The following is a 15674-nucleotide window of genomic DNA, read 5'->3' as shown; positions in this document are numbered from 1 at the left end:
CCTATCCTTCTTTCCTATCAGACTCATATATTTCATTAGTGTTGTCATTGTAGCATTTGCTGCACATACTGCATAGAGGGTAGCTCAAGCTATCACAGGCATGAGCAAGGGCTGAGTACAGAGTTCTGAAAATCTGATTAAGATCTTAATGGTGCCATAAAAGGGCAGCAAGAATAAGGAATACAAGATACTGCAGATGCCAGAATCTGGAACAAACAAAAGCAAACTCCGGGAGGGACTTAGTGAATCAAGCAACATCTGTTGGGGAAAAGGAACTGTTGACATTTCAGTTGAACACCTTGCATCAGGTGCCAATGTCAGGCCTCAACCTGAATATCGACAAATTCTTTCTCCTGACAGATCCTGTTCACCCTGTTGAGTTCTCCCAGCAGTCCATTTTTTTTGCAGCATAGATGAGCATTAAGCTTGGTACCAGTTATAATGCCACCAACCAAGTTAGCCATTATTTCTTCTGCTATGGAACTGGAGAGAGAAGTATTACTGAATTTAGCCCATGAACCAGGCAAAATCCTTTCACCACAGGCTGTTGCCTGCCCTTCATGAAAGGAAACCTGTTTTCTGATTATTTTTTCATCTTTTATCTTTTGATGATTAAAAACTTTTTGTCCAAGTTCATGCTGTTTAGCTCTTTTCATTCATTCAACCTATGTAAAAGTGATAAGTAAAACCAGACTGTGCCTTTTAATAAGTTCCCAACTTACATCTGATGGTGTATTGCTTCTTATTGTGGATATTTGTCCAAGGGTGCATTCAAGTCAAATCAGTGTTACAGAACATGTCAAAGGCTCTGCATGTGTAAATACTACCAAATCTGCTTTTACACATTAAATTATTTCAAACTGACGTTATATCATCTTTTTTTCTTTCTGACTTTCTTTTCAGACAGGTTAGGTGCATCACCATCGAGAAACATTAAAAATAATTTAATCAGACGTCTTTCAGAAAGAAGATACAAGAATGTTTCACCAGATACAATTTTAACTTATTTTAAAATGTTTAAATTAATTTCTTGAGCTCATTAAATAGCACCAAATGGAGGCATAGATTGGAAGTTCCAGAGCAGAACAAGTGCTCTTTTCAACTGTTGAACTTTCCTTCTGTAAGGGAGTCACAAACAAGAGTAAATCTGCAGATGCTGGAAATCCAAGCAACACACACAAAATGCTGGAGGAACTCAGCAGGCCAGGCATCACCTGTGGAAGAGTACAGTTGACATTTTGGGCCAAGACCCTTCAGTCCTGTAGGGTGGATCATATCCCATATTGCCCCCTGCACAATTTCTGAAACTGTGCTAATTTTCCATTACCCAGCCCCATAGGATCCATTGTGCTGCGGGCATCCATTCTCCTGCCCGTCTGCAAGGTGGAGTGAGTGGTAATCAGGCCTCCAATGAAGGAATCTGAATCTCTAACTCCTGGACTACTGGAGTCATTCAGCACAGAGACAGATCTTAAGGCCCAACTTATCCATGATGACTAAGGTGTCTTAATGAGCAAGTGCCTTTTGCCTGCATTTGGCCCATAAACTGGGTATAGGTAAAAACAATAAAAATATATCTAAAAATAAAAGTGGCTTTCACAATAATCACAAATGAAGCTCGATAAGCATAGCCCTGATTTGTGTGATGGTCTTCAACTAAATTGCAAGCATGGTAGACACAATGTCTTTAAGGTAAGAGAGACCCCACCAAATATTAATGTACATAAACCACAGTAGCATAAAGTAATTTTCAAACATTTTATCTCTTAAAGTGAAAACTTTTTGAAAAAAAACAAAACTTTCTGAAAGCTCCTTTTAAAAACTGGATCAAAGCATATACAATGTGAATGATGAAAACAGTTGAGGTAATCTACATGGAAATGATACAGAGCGAAGGATTAATTACAGCTGAACTTTATAATTGAGATCTCAATATATGTACTTTATTGCAATAACCTTGAAAATAAGTTATGTTTCTTCTTTACTCTCTCCACAGACTGCCCAGATGGTCATGCTAGTCGTTGCTGTATTTCTTCTCTCCTGGTTGCCTGACCACATCATAACCATGTGTGTACAATTTGGAAGCTTCCCTCTAACCGATGCATCGTTAGCATTCAGAATTTTCTCCCACTGCATGGTGTATGGGTATTCCTGTGTGAACCCCATAATATATGCGTTCCTTTCAGAAAATTTTCAGAAATCCTGCCATCAGGTCTTTGTGTGCAATTTCCTCTTCCCACGTCCCATTGAGAAAAAAGTTGTAAGGATTCGCATGGAAAACTTTTCTGCAAACGATTCAAAAGCACACGCTTGAAAGCATTGCCTTCAGACCTGAATGCTGGCTAAGTTCACAGCTTGTAGGTATGCACTTCTAGTTGAAATAAACAGTCACATTAATTGAATCTAGAATTCGAAACATTCTGAAAATGTTGATGATTATGATGACAACAATGTCAGATCAGATGTCAGAATGCTGTGACTGCAAACCAGCTTCCTTATAGATAAATTTGCACCAACCTCAAACGATCTAATGTGAACAGATGATGGTTAAATATTTCACTTGGTGACCACCACACAGTTAATAAGAGCAAAATCTTCATATGTTAAGTGGGTATGAACGGTTCTTCGCAGTTCTGAGAGATAGGAGAAATGCAATGAGGTTAGACAGTTGGCACTGAAGAGAATTCTAAACAGATGAAAGACTTCAGATGCATAGAATGGTTGTGTTAGAATAGTAGGCTTTCAAACAGTCATTGTGGCATTTTGTGGTATTCCTATTTAAAACCACAATTTTAGGTTTGTTGTTTGAAGGTGCCTAAACAGCATGACCATGTCCTCACATTTTAATTCAGATCATAAGACACAGAAGCAAAATTAGGCCATTCAGCTTATCAATTCTGAGTAATAAAACAGGTCTCAATCTGAATTCTTCCAGAATTGCAAACTGGATTCTATATTGACCCTGTGCAGTTTGATTTCATTTTAGCTTCCAGTCAAACATGAAAACTGATGACAAAGCTTGAAATTAAGTTTTTGAGTTAGAATTCATTAACATGTTTAATGTTCCCACCTTTGCCTTTGAGCAACAACAGTGAATTTGTAGCTCATAAGCCAAATTTGCCTTAAGGTTTTCTTGCCCCCGATATTCGACCGCATACAAGATCCAAGATAAGATGCATGGTATAGTAGACCTTATCTTTGTGATTTCCCTCATTGCAGAGCAAGTGATTTGGAGGAAATGTCTCACAGGATGGGGGAGAGAGCAGAGGTAGGAGTTGTGACAGGTAATTGCAGGGGTTAGAAGCTAGACAAATTATATTGAGGATGGGGCTGTCAAACAGGTGATGAGGGGATGCTTGATCCTATAATTGTGGGTATTAGACAGTGAGGTGACACAGATGATTGGTCCCTCAGTGAGGGAAAGGGGTGGGGATGATTATTAGACCAAAGTTACAGGGGCAATTACCTAGTGGAAGGTGCCTCAGGCTTGATTGCAATGACCTGTCATTGGCATCATCCAATATCGCTACAGGTACTCACTGGCCTCCATGCACTACCAGGTCTGGAAAATGGGAAGTGCTGACAACAATTTTCCCTTCTGGTCTTTTGCTTCAAGTTGATTGCTCTTCAAACAGAATGATTTTGGCACTCCTCCAGTTGAGTCAGCTCAACAAATAATTTTGTGATTAAAATATTAATAATAACAGTGAACCAACACTCTTATGTACGCTTAGACTAAAGATGTGGAAGATTCATTAGGATCATAGTCATAGAGCAATACAGCACAGATATAGGGCCTTCAGCCCAATGTTTCCACGCCAACCACTGTGCCCACCCAATTAGTCCCAACATCCTGCCTTCTGCCCATATCCCTCTACATACCCATCCAGGTACTTCTTAAATTATGCTTTGGCACCTCATTCATATACTCACCAACCTCAAATGTAGATAAGTTGCCCCTCAGGTCCTTTTTAAATTGTTTTCCTCTCATCTTAAACATGTGACCCATAGTTTTGAACTCTGCTGTGCTGGGTAAGAGGCTGCTATAGTCATCCCTATCTTTGCCTTTCCTAATTTTAAACACTCTGTGCAATAATATAATTATAGCCATGTCCTCAAAGCTAATATAGAGGAGTTAAATTAAAGCAGAGGATGCTGGAACAAGAACTAGGGTTATATTTTCAAAACAGGGTTACATTTTCAGACAGAAGACTCTTTGTCAGAACACAGGAAATGAGAAACAAGTTAGATTTAATGTGGAGGAATCAGTACTCATTTTTGAAGAAACTCATTCACCAGTAGGTTCCAATTATTTCACACTTGGATGACCATATTGTGAACATGGCTACTAACTTCGTGGACAACAGTAAAACTGGTGGTATTGTAAACAGTAATGACGGTTACCTAAGTTTAAAAAGGGATTTGCACCAACTTGGAAAGTGGACCAGAAAATGGCAAATGGAATTTAACTCTGATAATGCAAGGTATTATACTTTATTGAGTTTAGCCAGGGTATTACCTACTTTGTAGATGATAGGGCCTGGACAGTTTTGTGGAACAGATAGATAGTCCTCTGAAAGTAGAAACATAGATGGTGAAGAAGGCATCTGGCATGCTTACCTTCATCAGTCAGGCCATTGAGTACAAAAATGTGATGTCATGATATGGCTATACAAGATATTGGTGAGACAATACTTGGAGCAGTTCTGGTTTCCAGACTATGGGAAAGCTGGAAGGAGGGCATTAAATATTCACAAGGATCTTGCTGGGACTGGAGGTCTTGAGCTATAAGGAGAGATGAGAAAGGTTGGGACATTTTTCCCTGGGGTGTTGGAGGTTGAGGCACAATCTTAAGGAGATTACTAAAATTATGAGGGGCATAATGGAGATGAATGGTCACTGTTTTTTCCCCTCAGTATATGCAGGTATAAAACTAGAGGGCATGGCGTTAACGTGAGAGGGGACAGCTTTGAAAGGGATCTGAAGGGCAACTTTTGCCACACTGAGGATGGTGCGTATATGAAATGAGCTATTTAGATGGGTAGGGAAGGTTTAAAGGGAGATGGACTAAATGCAGGGAATGGGACTAGTTCACATAGGCAGCTTGGATGGCAATAACAAATTGGACTGAAGGGCCTCTCTCCAGGCTGCAAAGCTCTATGACTTTAGACTGCTGAAAAAAGAATGCCTTGTTTTGTCAGAACTGGCTGCGTGCCCCCAATGCACTTTGATTTGTTTCTTCATCGCTCAGAGGTAGGGTCTCTAGAAAACATCTCAATCATTCTGTGAACAATCTCCTCATGAGCAAATAAACCACTAAGTCTGTCATATTTGACCTGAAAGTCACTTGGTACTCTTGTTATTAGTATTTGCGTCACTCAGTACTCAGTATCATCAGTACTGACTGTGCAGATAGCTGTCCATTGCCTGATATCAAATGTTAAATGTGCAGGAAGCAGCAAATTGCAGTTTATGACACAGATCAGCTACTGCTAATAGGAATGACCTTTAGTTAGAATTTCCATAGTGGCCATCACTTCTACAGGGAGGACCTCCAGGCACAAGTGAAAAACTGAAACCCTAACTGCAGCAGATTATAGATTTCTGTCATAGAGTTACAGAGTCATACAACATGGAAACACGCCCTTCAGCCCATCCTGTCTGGGCTTTGTTTTGTGGTTGGGTGTATAGAGACAAATCTTAATTTTGTATATAGTATACATACTTTGAAGTACCTACTTATACTATTCTCACTTTTTAGCACCTGTCCAGTAACCGTCTAGTCTCAGTCTAGTGATTATGTAAATACTTAAATATTGTAGGAGTACCTGCTTTCACCATCTACTCAAGCCGTGCACTCCAGATTCCACCCAAGCTCTGGGTGAAACATTCTGGGGCCAATCCCCTCTAGGTTCCTAACCTTCATCTTAAACCTATGCCTTATTGTTTTCAATGCCTATGCTATCATTTTCATAGTATTTCAGGTGCCTTTGAGGGCAAGAAATTGTTGATGGCAAAGGTAATGAAATTGATGAGGTCTACACAAGTGCCCAAAGTCACACCATTGCAATTGTCAATTTAACAGTTAGGATGTTTGTGCTGGAATAGACTTGGAACAAGGTCTGTTCCACATAGCCAACAAAAAGACAGACATAGCTAGGACCCATGCAAATTGATGTGTGACGAGAGGGAACAGGTTGGGCCTTTATTGAAGAATCAGAGGGTGTAGGGTGAGAATTTCTCAAGGGGCAAGCTTGACATCACTTTAACTTAGAAGCACAGGTCACAGTCTGGATAGCCAGTCAGGACACAGATGAAAGGTTTCTTCACCCAGAGGATAGTAAGACTCTACCCTGGAGGAATGTTCTGTCACTGAGTATATTCAAGACGTTTAGGTAGTTTTTTGTTTATAGGGCATTGCAATGAGCACTGGGCACGTCTACAAACTCAGTGCTAATAGAAAGGGCTTTCATTCCACGTTCCACACAAACAGACTTGAGCTGGAGAAAACTCCAGCAGGAGAGATAAGCACAACTCCCAAATGCTTATTTTGAAGATCTATACTTCCAACTGTGACTGCAGTGATCCTTTAAAATGACAACATTGTTTCTTTAATGTGACCCTTCTTTTTTTAATATAACTTCCCTTAACAGTTGCATTCATTTATAAACCATGAGGGAATGTGGCAGTTATTTAAAAAATATAAAGCTATGAATCACAGTACTATTATTAACCACATTTTGATCCATTCGGGAGACTATATTATGAACCACATGCTTTACCATTTGTCTCTTGCTTTCCACTCAGTTTGATTTGGCTGATCATAGAAGTAGAAACTGCTGTCACAATGTTTTGATTGATGGCATTGGGAGATAGATTTTAAGTACTAACCAAATATTAACTTCTCTATTCTTTTTACTTTGATAAATAATTGTAACACTAATTGATGTGCAAGTCTAGCACTGCAACTACATATCAACCCAAAAGCCCAATGGAACTAATAGTGCTTTTATATTCTTCCAATACCAAGAAAAGGAACCTATTTCATATTTTGTAGAGGAAGTAGTTTTGTAAAAATGAATTTGGCTCGTCTTATTGTAAAATTGTGTGTCATACTGTACTTTCTGAATTTACCGTCTGCCTTTTTTCCAAAAGCTAGTTTATTAACAGTAATTTTCCCAGTTAACCTAGCTGTCAGTGTATTTGTAATATCCAGTGATTCTTTGCGCACATCACTATATTGTAATGAAGTTAAATACAGAAGTGAAATCTTGATCTGAAGACACCATTCACAAATATATAAATTGAGTTGCACAAATATTGCCCAATTCTAAGATTTTGCAACCTTCATGACAAAAATGTTTAAGCTATTTAACGGATGCTTACAAAGTGCTATATAGAAAGATCAACGATATATCTTTTAAGTTTGTTGAAAGAAACCAGAGACAGAAATATGCAATTCAGAAATGAAAAAAAAACAATGAACCAAGTCTTTGAGCACGAGTAAGATCTTCTTAATGATGTGGTATATTTTTGTAGCTGCAAACAGAAACATTCAGTATCTGATGAATAACTGAACAGCTTGCATGTGAAGTTAACAGAATAAAAGAAAGCCACATTTAAGAATGCAACTCTATTTGTAAATAACAGTTAAATGTGAAAAGTGTAAAGAGATAGAATTGAATCGAATGGTGCCATTTTAATTATGTATAATTTTGACTTCCTGGAAAAGTCTGAGCGATGTAAATTAATATTGTTTACTATTTTTAGTGGCAGTAATGCCACCTAACCTTAGAAATATTCATAAGGATGCATAACAATCTATCAGTATTTTGTTGTAAAATGATAAGAAAAAAATCAGTGTGGCCTTCCAAATTTCATTCATGCATATGGAATGACCTCACAGTTTGCTCGGACTGAAGGTTCTTCTTATAAGTCTTTTGGAAAAAGGTATTCTGTGCAAACCTTCAGCATTTACTGTTGAAACTTTCTTGTGGCATTAGTTACCTGGTGTTCCAAATGAACAATTCCATGCGATCCTGTTTTTTATGTTGTTCAAATATGTCTAATTCATTAGGTGTTAGTTACCAAACTGTTCATGATTATGTTACTCATACACTCAATATTAAAATTCTGCTGAAAAATAAACTACAGTTCATCTTGAAAAGTCTACATAAAACTGCAATATGTGGTGTAGTAAGTAATTTCAAAATTGATAAAATGTGTGGTCAGCATGAGACTTGTTTTTGGACGTCTTTAGTTTTTTTTCTAATTTTGCTTACTGATCACATATCACCCTCAAACAGAACCACAATTGGCAGTGCATTATCACTGAATGAGAATTTCCATGCAACATCGCAAGGAAGTACCAAAAGGAAGACAGAAACTTCGGGGATAATTGATAAATGAATCCTAGCACTCTTCATTTCTTCCAGTCAAAAAAAAATTAACTCTTACTAGAAAACTAGTACCTGGATATTCACAGAAATATTTAAAGGAAGGAGGGAATAAAGACAATCTTTAGTTAAGATTGTTATGCTTCCATACCTTTAAAATTCTAGTTATCTGCTATCCTCCCTATCTCTTGAAATTCAGTCATGCAGATTTTTTTTCCTTTTTTGAATAAAGCTAAACTTTTTTTTCCTCAATTCTTATTGAAGAATTCACATATATTTTGAGCTGGCCACTGGATTGTCCAAAAATCAATCACCAGACATTCACAAGCCACTGTCACCATTCCTCTTAATACTGTTACACAATGTTCCAAGGTTCCATCGTTTTAGACAGGATGGGGGTAGATGTTGTGCCATTACTAGTCCAGAAAATTATCACGGCAGGGCTTAGACAGGACAGACTGGAGGGCTTGTTTACTGAGGCTATATGGGTGGAATTGAGGATTTAAAAAGGGGTGGCCACATTAATGGGATTATATTCTGGATCACCCAATAGTCAGCGGTATTTAGAGGAGCAAATTTGTAGAGATAGTAGACAATAGAGGAATTCCTAAACAGATGGACAAAATATATAAAAGAACTTTTTGAAGACCAAAGAGGAGAAAAACCGAACATAAAGAAGAATCTTGAAGGACCTAGCATTCCAAAATCAGAAATTCGAGCAGCCGTAAATAGAACAAAACGTAACAGAGCAACTGGTCCAGACAACATCGCTGTTGAAATGATACTGGCCTTAGAAGATTTTGGAATACAGAAAATAACAGAAATAGCAAATGAAATCTATGATCATGGGGAGATACCTAATGATTTAAGTAAATCAGTGTTCATCACACTTCCAAAGAAAGAGTGAGCAACAGAATGTGAGTTACATCATACAATAAGTCTGATGAACCATGTGGCAAAAATTATTCTCAGAGTAATCATGATGAGGGCAAGACGCTGTATAAAACCAGAAATCAGTAAAGAACAATGCGGCTTTGTGGAAAACACTGGAACCAGAAATACAATTTTCATGCTACCGATGATCTGTGAACGAGCCATCCAGGTACAAAAAGACATCTACCTATGTTTCATTGACTATACAAAAGCTTTTGACAGTGTCAGACAGCAAGATCTTCTGGAAATACTTCAAGATCTTGACATAGATGGAAAAGATATAGGTTTCTTAAGAAACATACTGGGACTAGACAGCATCCATCAGAATAGAAGGAGGAGTGAGTGAGTATGTGAATATCATGAGAGGAGTCAGGCAAGGTTGTGTCTTTTCGCCAGATTTATTCAACCTGTATAGTGAAAGTATCTTGAGAAGTATCAAAGGATCCACAATTGGAGGCCATAATATAAATAACATCAGATATGCTGATGACATCGTACTAATAGCTGACTCAGAAACAAAACTTCAAGAACTACTCACCATTGTGGCAGCAGAAAGTAATCGCAGAGGCCTCTCAATCAACACCAAGACAGAAAGCATGGTCATTTCCAGAAAGACAAACATCCCACAATGTGTGATCAAGATTGGAAATACAAACATTAAACAAGTCAAGTTCAAATATCTTGGCAGCCTAATAACAAGTAATGGCAGGTGTGACACAGATATCAAATACAGAATTAACAATGGCGAAAGAAGCTTTCCAAAAAATGAAGACCATATTATCAGACAGAAAGATGAGCACGTACACTAAAAACAGAATACTGCAGTGCTACATTTATTCTATCCTGACTTATGGAAGTGAATGCTGGACCATTTCTCCAGCAATGGAAAAGAGACTAGAAGCAGCTGAATTATGGTTTTACAGGAGAATGTTAAAAATATCATGGACCACACACACATCAAATGAATAAGTTCTCAGAAGAGCCCAAGCAGTTCGATCACTCATACCAACAATAAGAGAAAGACAACTCAGATTCCTAGGACACATCATGCGGAAAGATGAACTAGAAAAACTCATACTCTCTGGAAAGATTGAGGGGAGTAAACCTAGAGGAAGACCTCGGCTTATGTACATCAAAAGTATAGCCAGGTGGCTACACATCGAGGAAATGGAAGTCATCCAAAAAACAAAGGAAAGATCTATATGGAAAACCATGGTCACCGAAGTCCGCATCAGATATGGTACCTAGACAGACAGACAGTAGACAACTGCAAGAAAAATAAGGCTGTGATGGTAAGTGATTATACCTTTCCACATTTTGACTGGAAACCTCATACTGTAAAAGGACTGAATGGGATAGTTTGTCAATGTGTTCAGGTAAGTTTTCTTAAACGATACCTAGAGGTTCCAACTAGAAAGAGGTCCCTCCTAGGGATTGAGACAGGATAGGTGACAAGTGTCCATAGAGGAACATTTTGGATCTAGTGACCATAGTTCCATTAGTTTCAAAATAAATATGGAGGATAGGACTGGTCCTAAAGTTAAGGTTATAAATGGAGGAAAAATCTAATTTTGATGACAGCTCAATATTCTGGAGTTCTGTTGTTTTAGACATGTTAGAGTGGGAGGGATTAATGGAGGAAGGGTGGTGTTACTAGCCAGGGAAAAAGTCACAGCAGTCGTCTGTCAAGACAGGCTGGAGAACTTGTCTAGTGAGTCTTTATGGGTGAATCTGAAGAATAAGGTAGGTATGACCACATTAATGGGCTACATTACAGACCACCTAACAGCAGGATTTAGAGGAACAAACTTGTAGAGATCACAGACTGGACTGTTGCAAGAAACATGAGGTTGTGATAGTAGGTGATTTAACTTTCCACATATTGACTGGGACTCCCATACTGTAAGTGGACTAGATAGGATAGAGTTTGTCAAATGTATTCAGGAAACTTTCCTTAATCAGTACATAGATGGCCCAACATGACAGTGAGCAATACTTGATCAGCTATTAAGGAATAAGACTGGCCAGGTGACAGAAGTTTGTGTAGGGGAACACTTTGCATCTAGTGATCACAATGCCTTAGTTTCAAGGTAATCATAGAAAAGGATATTTTGGTCCTCAGGTTGAGATTCTAAATTGGAGAAAGGCCATTTGTGATGGTGTCAGAAAGGATCTGGCAGGCATGGATTGGAATAGGTTGTTTTCTGGCAAAGGGATGTTAAAGAGGCCTTGTTAAAGAAAAAGGAAGCAAATATTAGGTGCAGGCATTTCGGATCAAATGAGGTGACCGAGGAGCATCAGATTTGGAGTGGCAAATTCTACATTTTAATGTACCACACAAAATTGTTATGGTTTATAAATGTAAATACAGTTGATTTTTTAGACTCTGTAATTCCTCTTTAACTCAAACATAGCCAAATACAACTGACTTTTATAGCAGGTTCTTAAACATGGCAAAACAAGCACCTGGCTGGAGCTTTATTAAGATTTTACATCAAGCCACAATGGGGCAGATGATAAAAGCTTTCACAGTTATTCCAAAACACCAGCTTCTGCAATTAAAAAATTACTTATAAAAATGCTTAATAAATGGAATGCAGCTGTATCAGGACTGAAGTACAAAAAAAGTAATTTATGTAATAAGCACTAGCTAATGTTGCCAGATTGTTAAACATCAACGCAGTAGTGTAGCAGTTATTACAACACTTACAGTGCCAACAATCACTGACCTGGGTTCAATTCCCACCACTATCTGTAAGGAGATTGTATTGTATATGTTTCAATGTACATGTGACAAATTAAGCTAACCTCAATCTTTAAAATTAACAGGAATGCTTAATACTTGGGTGCAAATAATAAAGCAAAGAAAATTAATGGGCCTATTAAAAAGGCTTCTGATAATGCAGGGCTGCTTATAGATTACGTAGGGAAATGTACAGTCATATACTTTGAGGGAAGAATTAAGTTGTAGACTATTTTCTGAATGAGGATCAATTTCAGAAATCAGAGGTGCAAAGGGTCAATGGAGTCCAGGTAGAGGATTCCCTAAAGGTTAACTCGCAGGTTGAGCCTAGAATATAAAAGCAAGGATGTAATGCTGAGGCTTTATAAGGCGTTGGTCAGACCGCATATGGAGTATTGTGAGCAGTTTTGCGCCCCTAATCTAAGAAAGGATGTGCTGGTGTCGGGAGAGGTTCCAGAGGAGGTTCACTAGAAGAACGTTGGGAATGAAAGGGTTAACATATGAGGAGCATTTGATGGCTCTAGGCCTGTACTTGTTGGAGTCTGGAAAGAATTGAAACATATCAAATATTAAAAGGCCTAAATAGAGTGGTGGCTGAGAGGACGTTTCCAATAGTGGGGTATTGGAAACAGAATGCAGAATCCAGGTTCTGCCTCTGACCGACTTGTTCACTAGTCATTGACCCCGGTACCAAGATACTAATCTGACCGAGTATTGAGAAAAAAATAAAGTTGTTTAAACAGCAGCTTTTTTTGCTTTAATATTTCATGAAATATTTTACAGCCAATTTATGCACAACAAACTAACGCAAAAGGCAATGTGATAATGACAATACTGGAAGGCAATATTGATCAGGATACCTGCAGACGTCTCTGATCATCTTTAAAATTGTTATGGATCTGATTATGCCTCAACTGACAGGGCAGTATCAACACCACCCCACCCCGACTCCAATCATTTACATCTTATTCAAAAGCATTGCATCTTCAGGACATGACTTATGCTCTTAAAGAATATGTTTTCTTACTTTCTGAAGTGAAGCACTGCCTCATCTCCTTCAAGAATTACAGTTTATTTTTATAAACAACTTAAGCAGCATACTTCAAAAAACCAAACTTACAAACATTGGTACAGTCATAACTTGAATCTGTCAGTGTAAAGACCTCAATTTTCATAAATCTGGTACATTTTTACTCTCAGATTTGCTGATTTTTGATTCCAAGCCAGGGAGCATCACTTTCTGGCGTGCTGACGTTTCAATTTTCTGCACCAGTTCAACGTCCCAGGGATGTGTAACAAAACTAACGACAGTACCTAAAACCTTGCTCCCAACACGTCCCACCCGCCCAGCTCGATGGATATAATCACACAGAGTTGGTGGGAAATCATAATTAATTACAATTTCCACCCTCTGAGTGTCCAATCCCCTGGATGCAATGTCTGTGCAAAGCAGTACATCTATCAGACCCTGCTGAAAAGTACTAAAGATGCCACTTCGCTTTTCAGCCTGCATATTTCCCTGCAGCCGGGCATGTTTGATAGCATGGTCCTCCAAAACATAACCAAGCCAATTAACTGTTGCTGCACTGTTGCAAAACACAAGAATTCCAATGCCAGGCTTTTCTGCATTCAGCTCCTTCAACATTTGTAGTAAGTCAGACAGTTTATCAGTCCGCTTCACCTTCATAAATTTCTGCCTCACATGTGGCATAAGGTAATGAAGCCCCTTGCTCTTTATGGTGGCAATGCTGCCCAAATCAGTGACTTTGCTGAGAAGTTTCCCCACACCACCTGGGAATGTCGCCCCAGTCACCACCAACTGAGCTTTTCTTTCCACCCCATGCGTTTCTGAGACATTTGAAGCAATTTGAGTCTGGTGGAGTATGTCCTCCAGTAAACCCACAAAGCTTTCATCAAACAGAGTGTCCGCCTCATCCAGTACGAGGTAGGTCAAGTCATAAAGGCTGACAAGGTCTCTTTTCAAGGCCTTCCACAGGATTCCAGGTGTGGATATCAGGAGGTCGATCGGTCCCTGGGATAAGATCAGTTTCACGCTGCCAATCCCACGGCCTCCCCCAATCGTGTGCACGTTGAGGTTCAGGTTGTTCGCCAGTAATCGAGCCACTTCCCGAACCTGGTCGGCCAGCTCCCGGGACGGGACGAGCACCAGTCCACGCGGCCCGTCACAGTCGGCCTCAGTCTCGGCCCTGTCGGAGATTAAGGTGTGCATTAAAGGCAGCAGGTAGCTCAGAGTCTTGCCGCTGCCGGTTTCGGCGGCACACAGCACGTTATTCCTTCTCATCAGGGCCGCAACAGTATGAGCCTGCACCATGGTGGGGCGGGAGATGCCCATCGTGCTCAGGGCGTCCAAAAGCTCCTGACACAGCCCCAGCGAACTGAAGCTCCGCACCTTTCCCCTGACCTCGGCCGCCTCCTCCTCCGGCAGGACGGGCGGCTGGGTGCGGGTGTTGTTGATGACAAAATAATCCCCGGCCGCTTTCCTGTGCTTCCAGCCCTTGGAGACCAGGGGCACCTGGTCGAACTTGCTGAAAATGTGGCCGGCGTGCTGGTTCAGCTGAGGCCGCTTGCCCACAATGAGCAGGCGCCCGGGCCTAGCCAGCCTGACCGCCGTTGCCTCGCTCCCTGGCCGTCCCAACTTCTCCTGCAGCTGCAGCTGCAGCCGCAGCCTCTGAGGAATGCGAATGACGGGCAGCCGGTCGTCGTCGCCGGGCGCTTGGGCGGCTCCTCCGACCGAGAACCGCACCCCGGGGCCCTCCTTCAGCAGCGCCCGTGTCCGCGCACACCTGCACCCGAGCGCCAGCATACCGGCTCGGTCCGTGGGCGCGCGGCGGCCTCGCAACGCTCGCGACCTCCGTCAAAGGACGTGACGGCGCGTGCAATCGACGCGATCATCGGGCGGAAGTGACCTCTCGCCGTCCACATGTGTATCTGGTGCGCGTCCGATGCTCCCCGTCCCGCAGAAAGAGTTTGGGGATTACACTGATCGAAATTCAGGTGAGGGCCACTTCTCCGTACCTCCTTCAACGCGCTGCCTCCTCCCGTGGTTTAAAGTCGGCGCTTGTGTGTCTCGCATTTCCCACAGCAACTCTTGGTGCCGAAAATCCGATGCTGTCGGTCTGTGTTCGGTCTTGTGAATATGGAAGTTTTTAGGAGTTAATCAAGCCAAATCAGTTTTCTGTGGCGTTGAACAATAAGAATTGGAGTAAATGGGTATTAGCTTTGTAATCAGTACTTGAACTTAACATCACTCCATTTTCACTGGCATATAAACTCTCTAAAAGCTATATAGGACTGCTGTCATGGAGCCATATAGTACTGAAACAGGCCCTTCAGAAACAGGTGCATACTTGGATACTAATTCCATTTACCAACACTTAGGTTGACGCTTTGGGGATGTAAATGCTTGTCTAGATATGCCAGAATGTTGTGAGAGCTTCTGCCTCCACCACCAACTCAGGTGGTATATTCCAGATTCCAACAACTTTCAGGGTGATAAAGACCATAAGAGATAGGAGCAGAATTAGGCCATTTGGCCCATCGGGGCTGTTCTGCCACTTCATGGCTGATCCATTTTGCCTCTC

The 15674-nt window shown here is 40.5% G+C and overlaps 3 protein-coding genes across 8 annotated transcripts in view; 2 read left to right on the top strand and 1 right to left on the bottom strand.

Moving 5' to 3' along the window:
* galr1b (galanin receptor 1b) overlaps positions 1 to 8165 on the top strand; it is a 36236-nt gene extending 28071 nt beyond the window's left edge. The window contains exon 3 of the mRNA XM_072279537.1: positions 1997 to 8165. Coding sequence (XP_072135638.1) covers positions 1997 to 2314 — 318 coding nt within the window. The 3' untranslated portion in view covers positions 2315 to 8165. The remainder of the gene's footprint in view (positions 1 to 1996) is intronic.
* A 1552-nt stretch (positions 8166 to 9717) lies between these two features.
* Positions 9718 to 14989, bottom strand: ddx28 (DEAD (Asp-Glu-Ala-Asp) box polypeptide 28). Its single transcript, XM_072279528.1, has one exon. The coding sequence runs from the start codon at positions 14894 to 14896 to the stop codon at positions 13244 to 13246; it is 1653 nt and encodes a 550-aa protein (XP_072135629.1). The 5' UTR covers positions 14897 to 14989; the 3' UTR covers positions 9718 to 13243.
* The window catches only part of dus2 (dihydrouridine synthase 2), a 148530-nt gene continuing 147835 nt past the window's right edge, over positions 14980 to 15674 (top strand). For 3 of the 6 annotated variants that reach the window (XM_072279530.1, XM_072279531.1, XM_072279533.1), the window contains exon 1: positions 15001 to 15087. Coding sequence is in view for 1 of the 6 variants with exons in the window: in XM_072279529.1 (XP_072135630.1) it covers positions 15036 to 15087 (52 nt within the window). In the remaining 5 variants the exon portion in view is untranslated. Of the gene's footprint in view, positions 15088 to 15674 lie in introns of all 6 variants that reach the window. The other 3 variants (XM_072279534.1, XM_072279532.1, XM_072279529.1) reach the window with 2 other exon arrangements.

Source organism: Mobula birostris, chromosome 15 (assembly GCF_030028105.1).
Source record: "Mobula birostris isolate sMobBir1 chromosome 15, sMobBir1.hap1, whole genome shotgun sequence".
Taxonomy (NCBI): Eukaryota; Metazoa; Chordata; class Chondrichthyes; order Myliobatiformes; family Myliobatidae; genus Mobula; species Mobula birostris.
The sequence above is the reverse complement of the archived record's forward strand: the minus strand, read 5'-3'. Positions and strand labels throughout refer to the sequence as shown.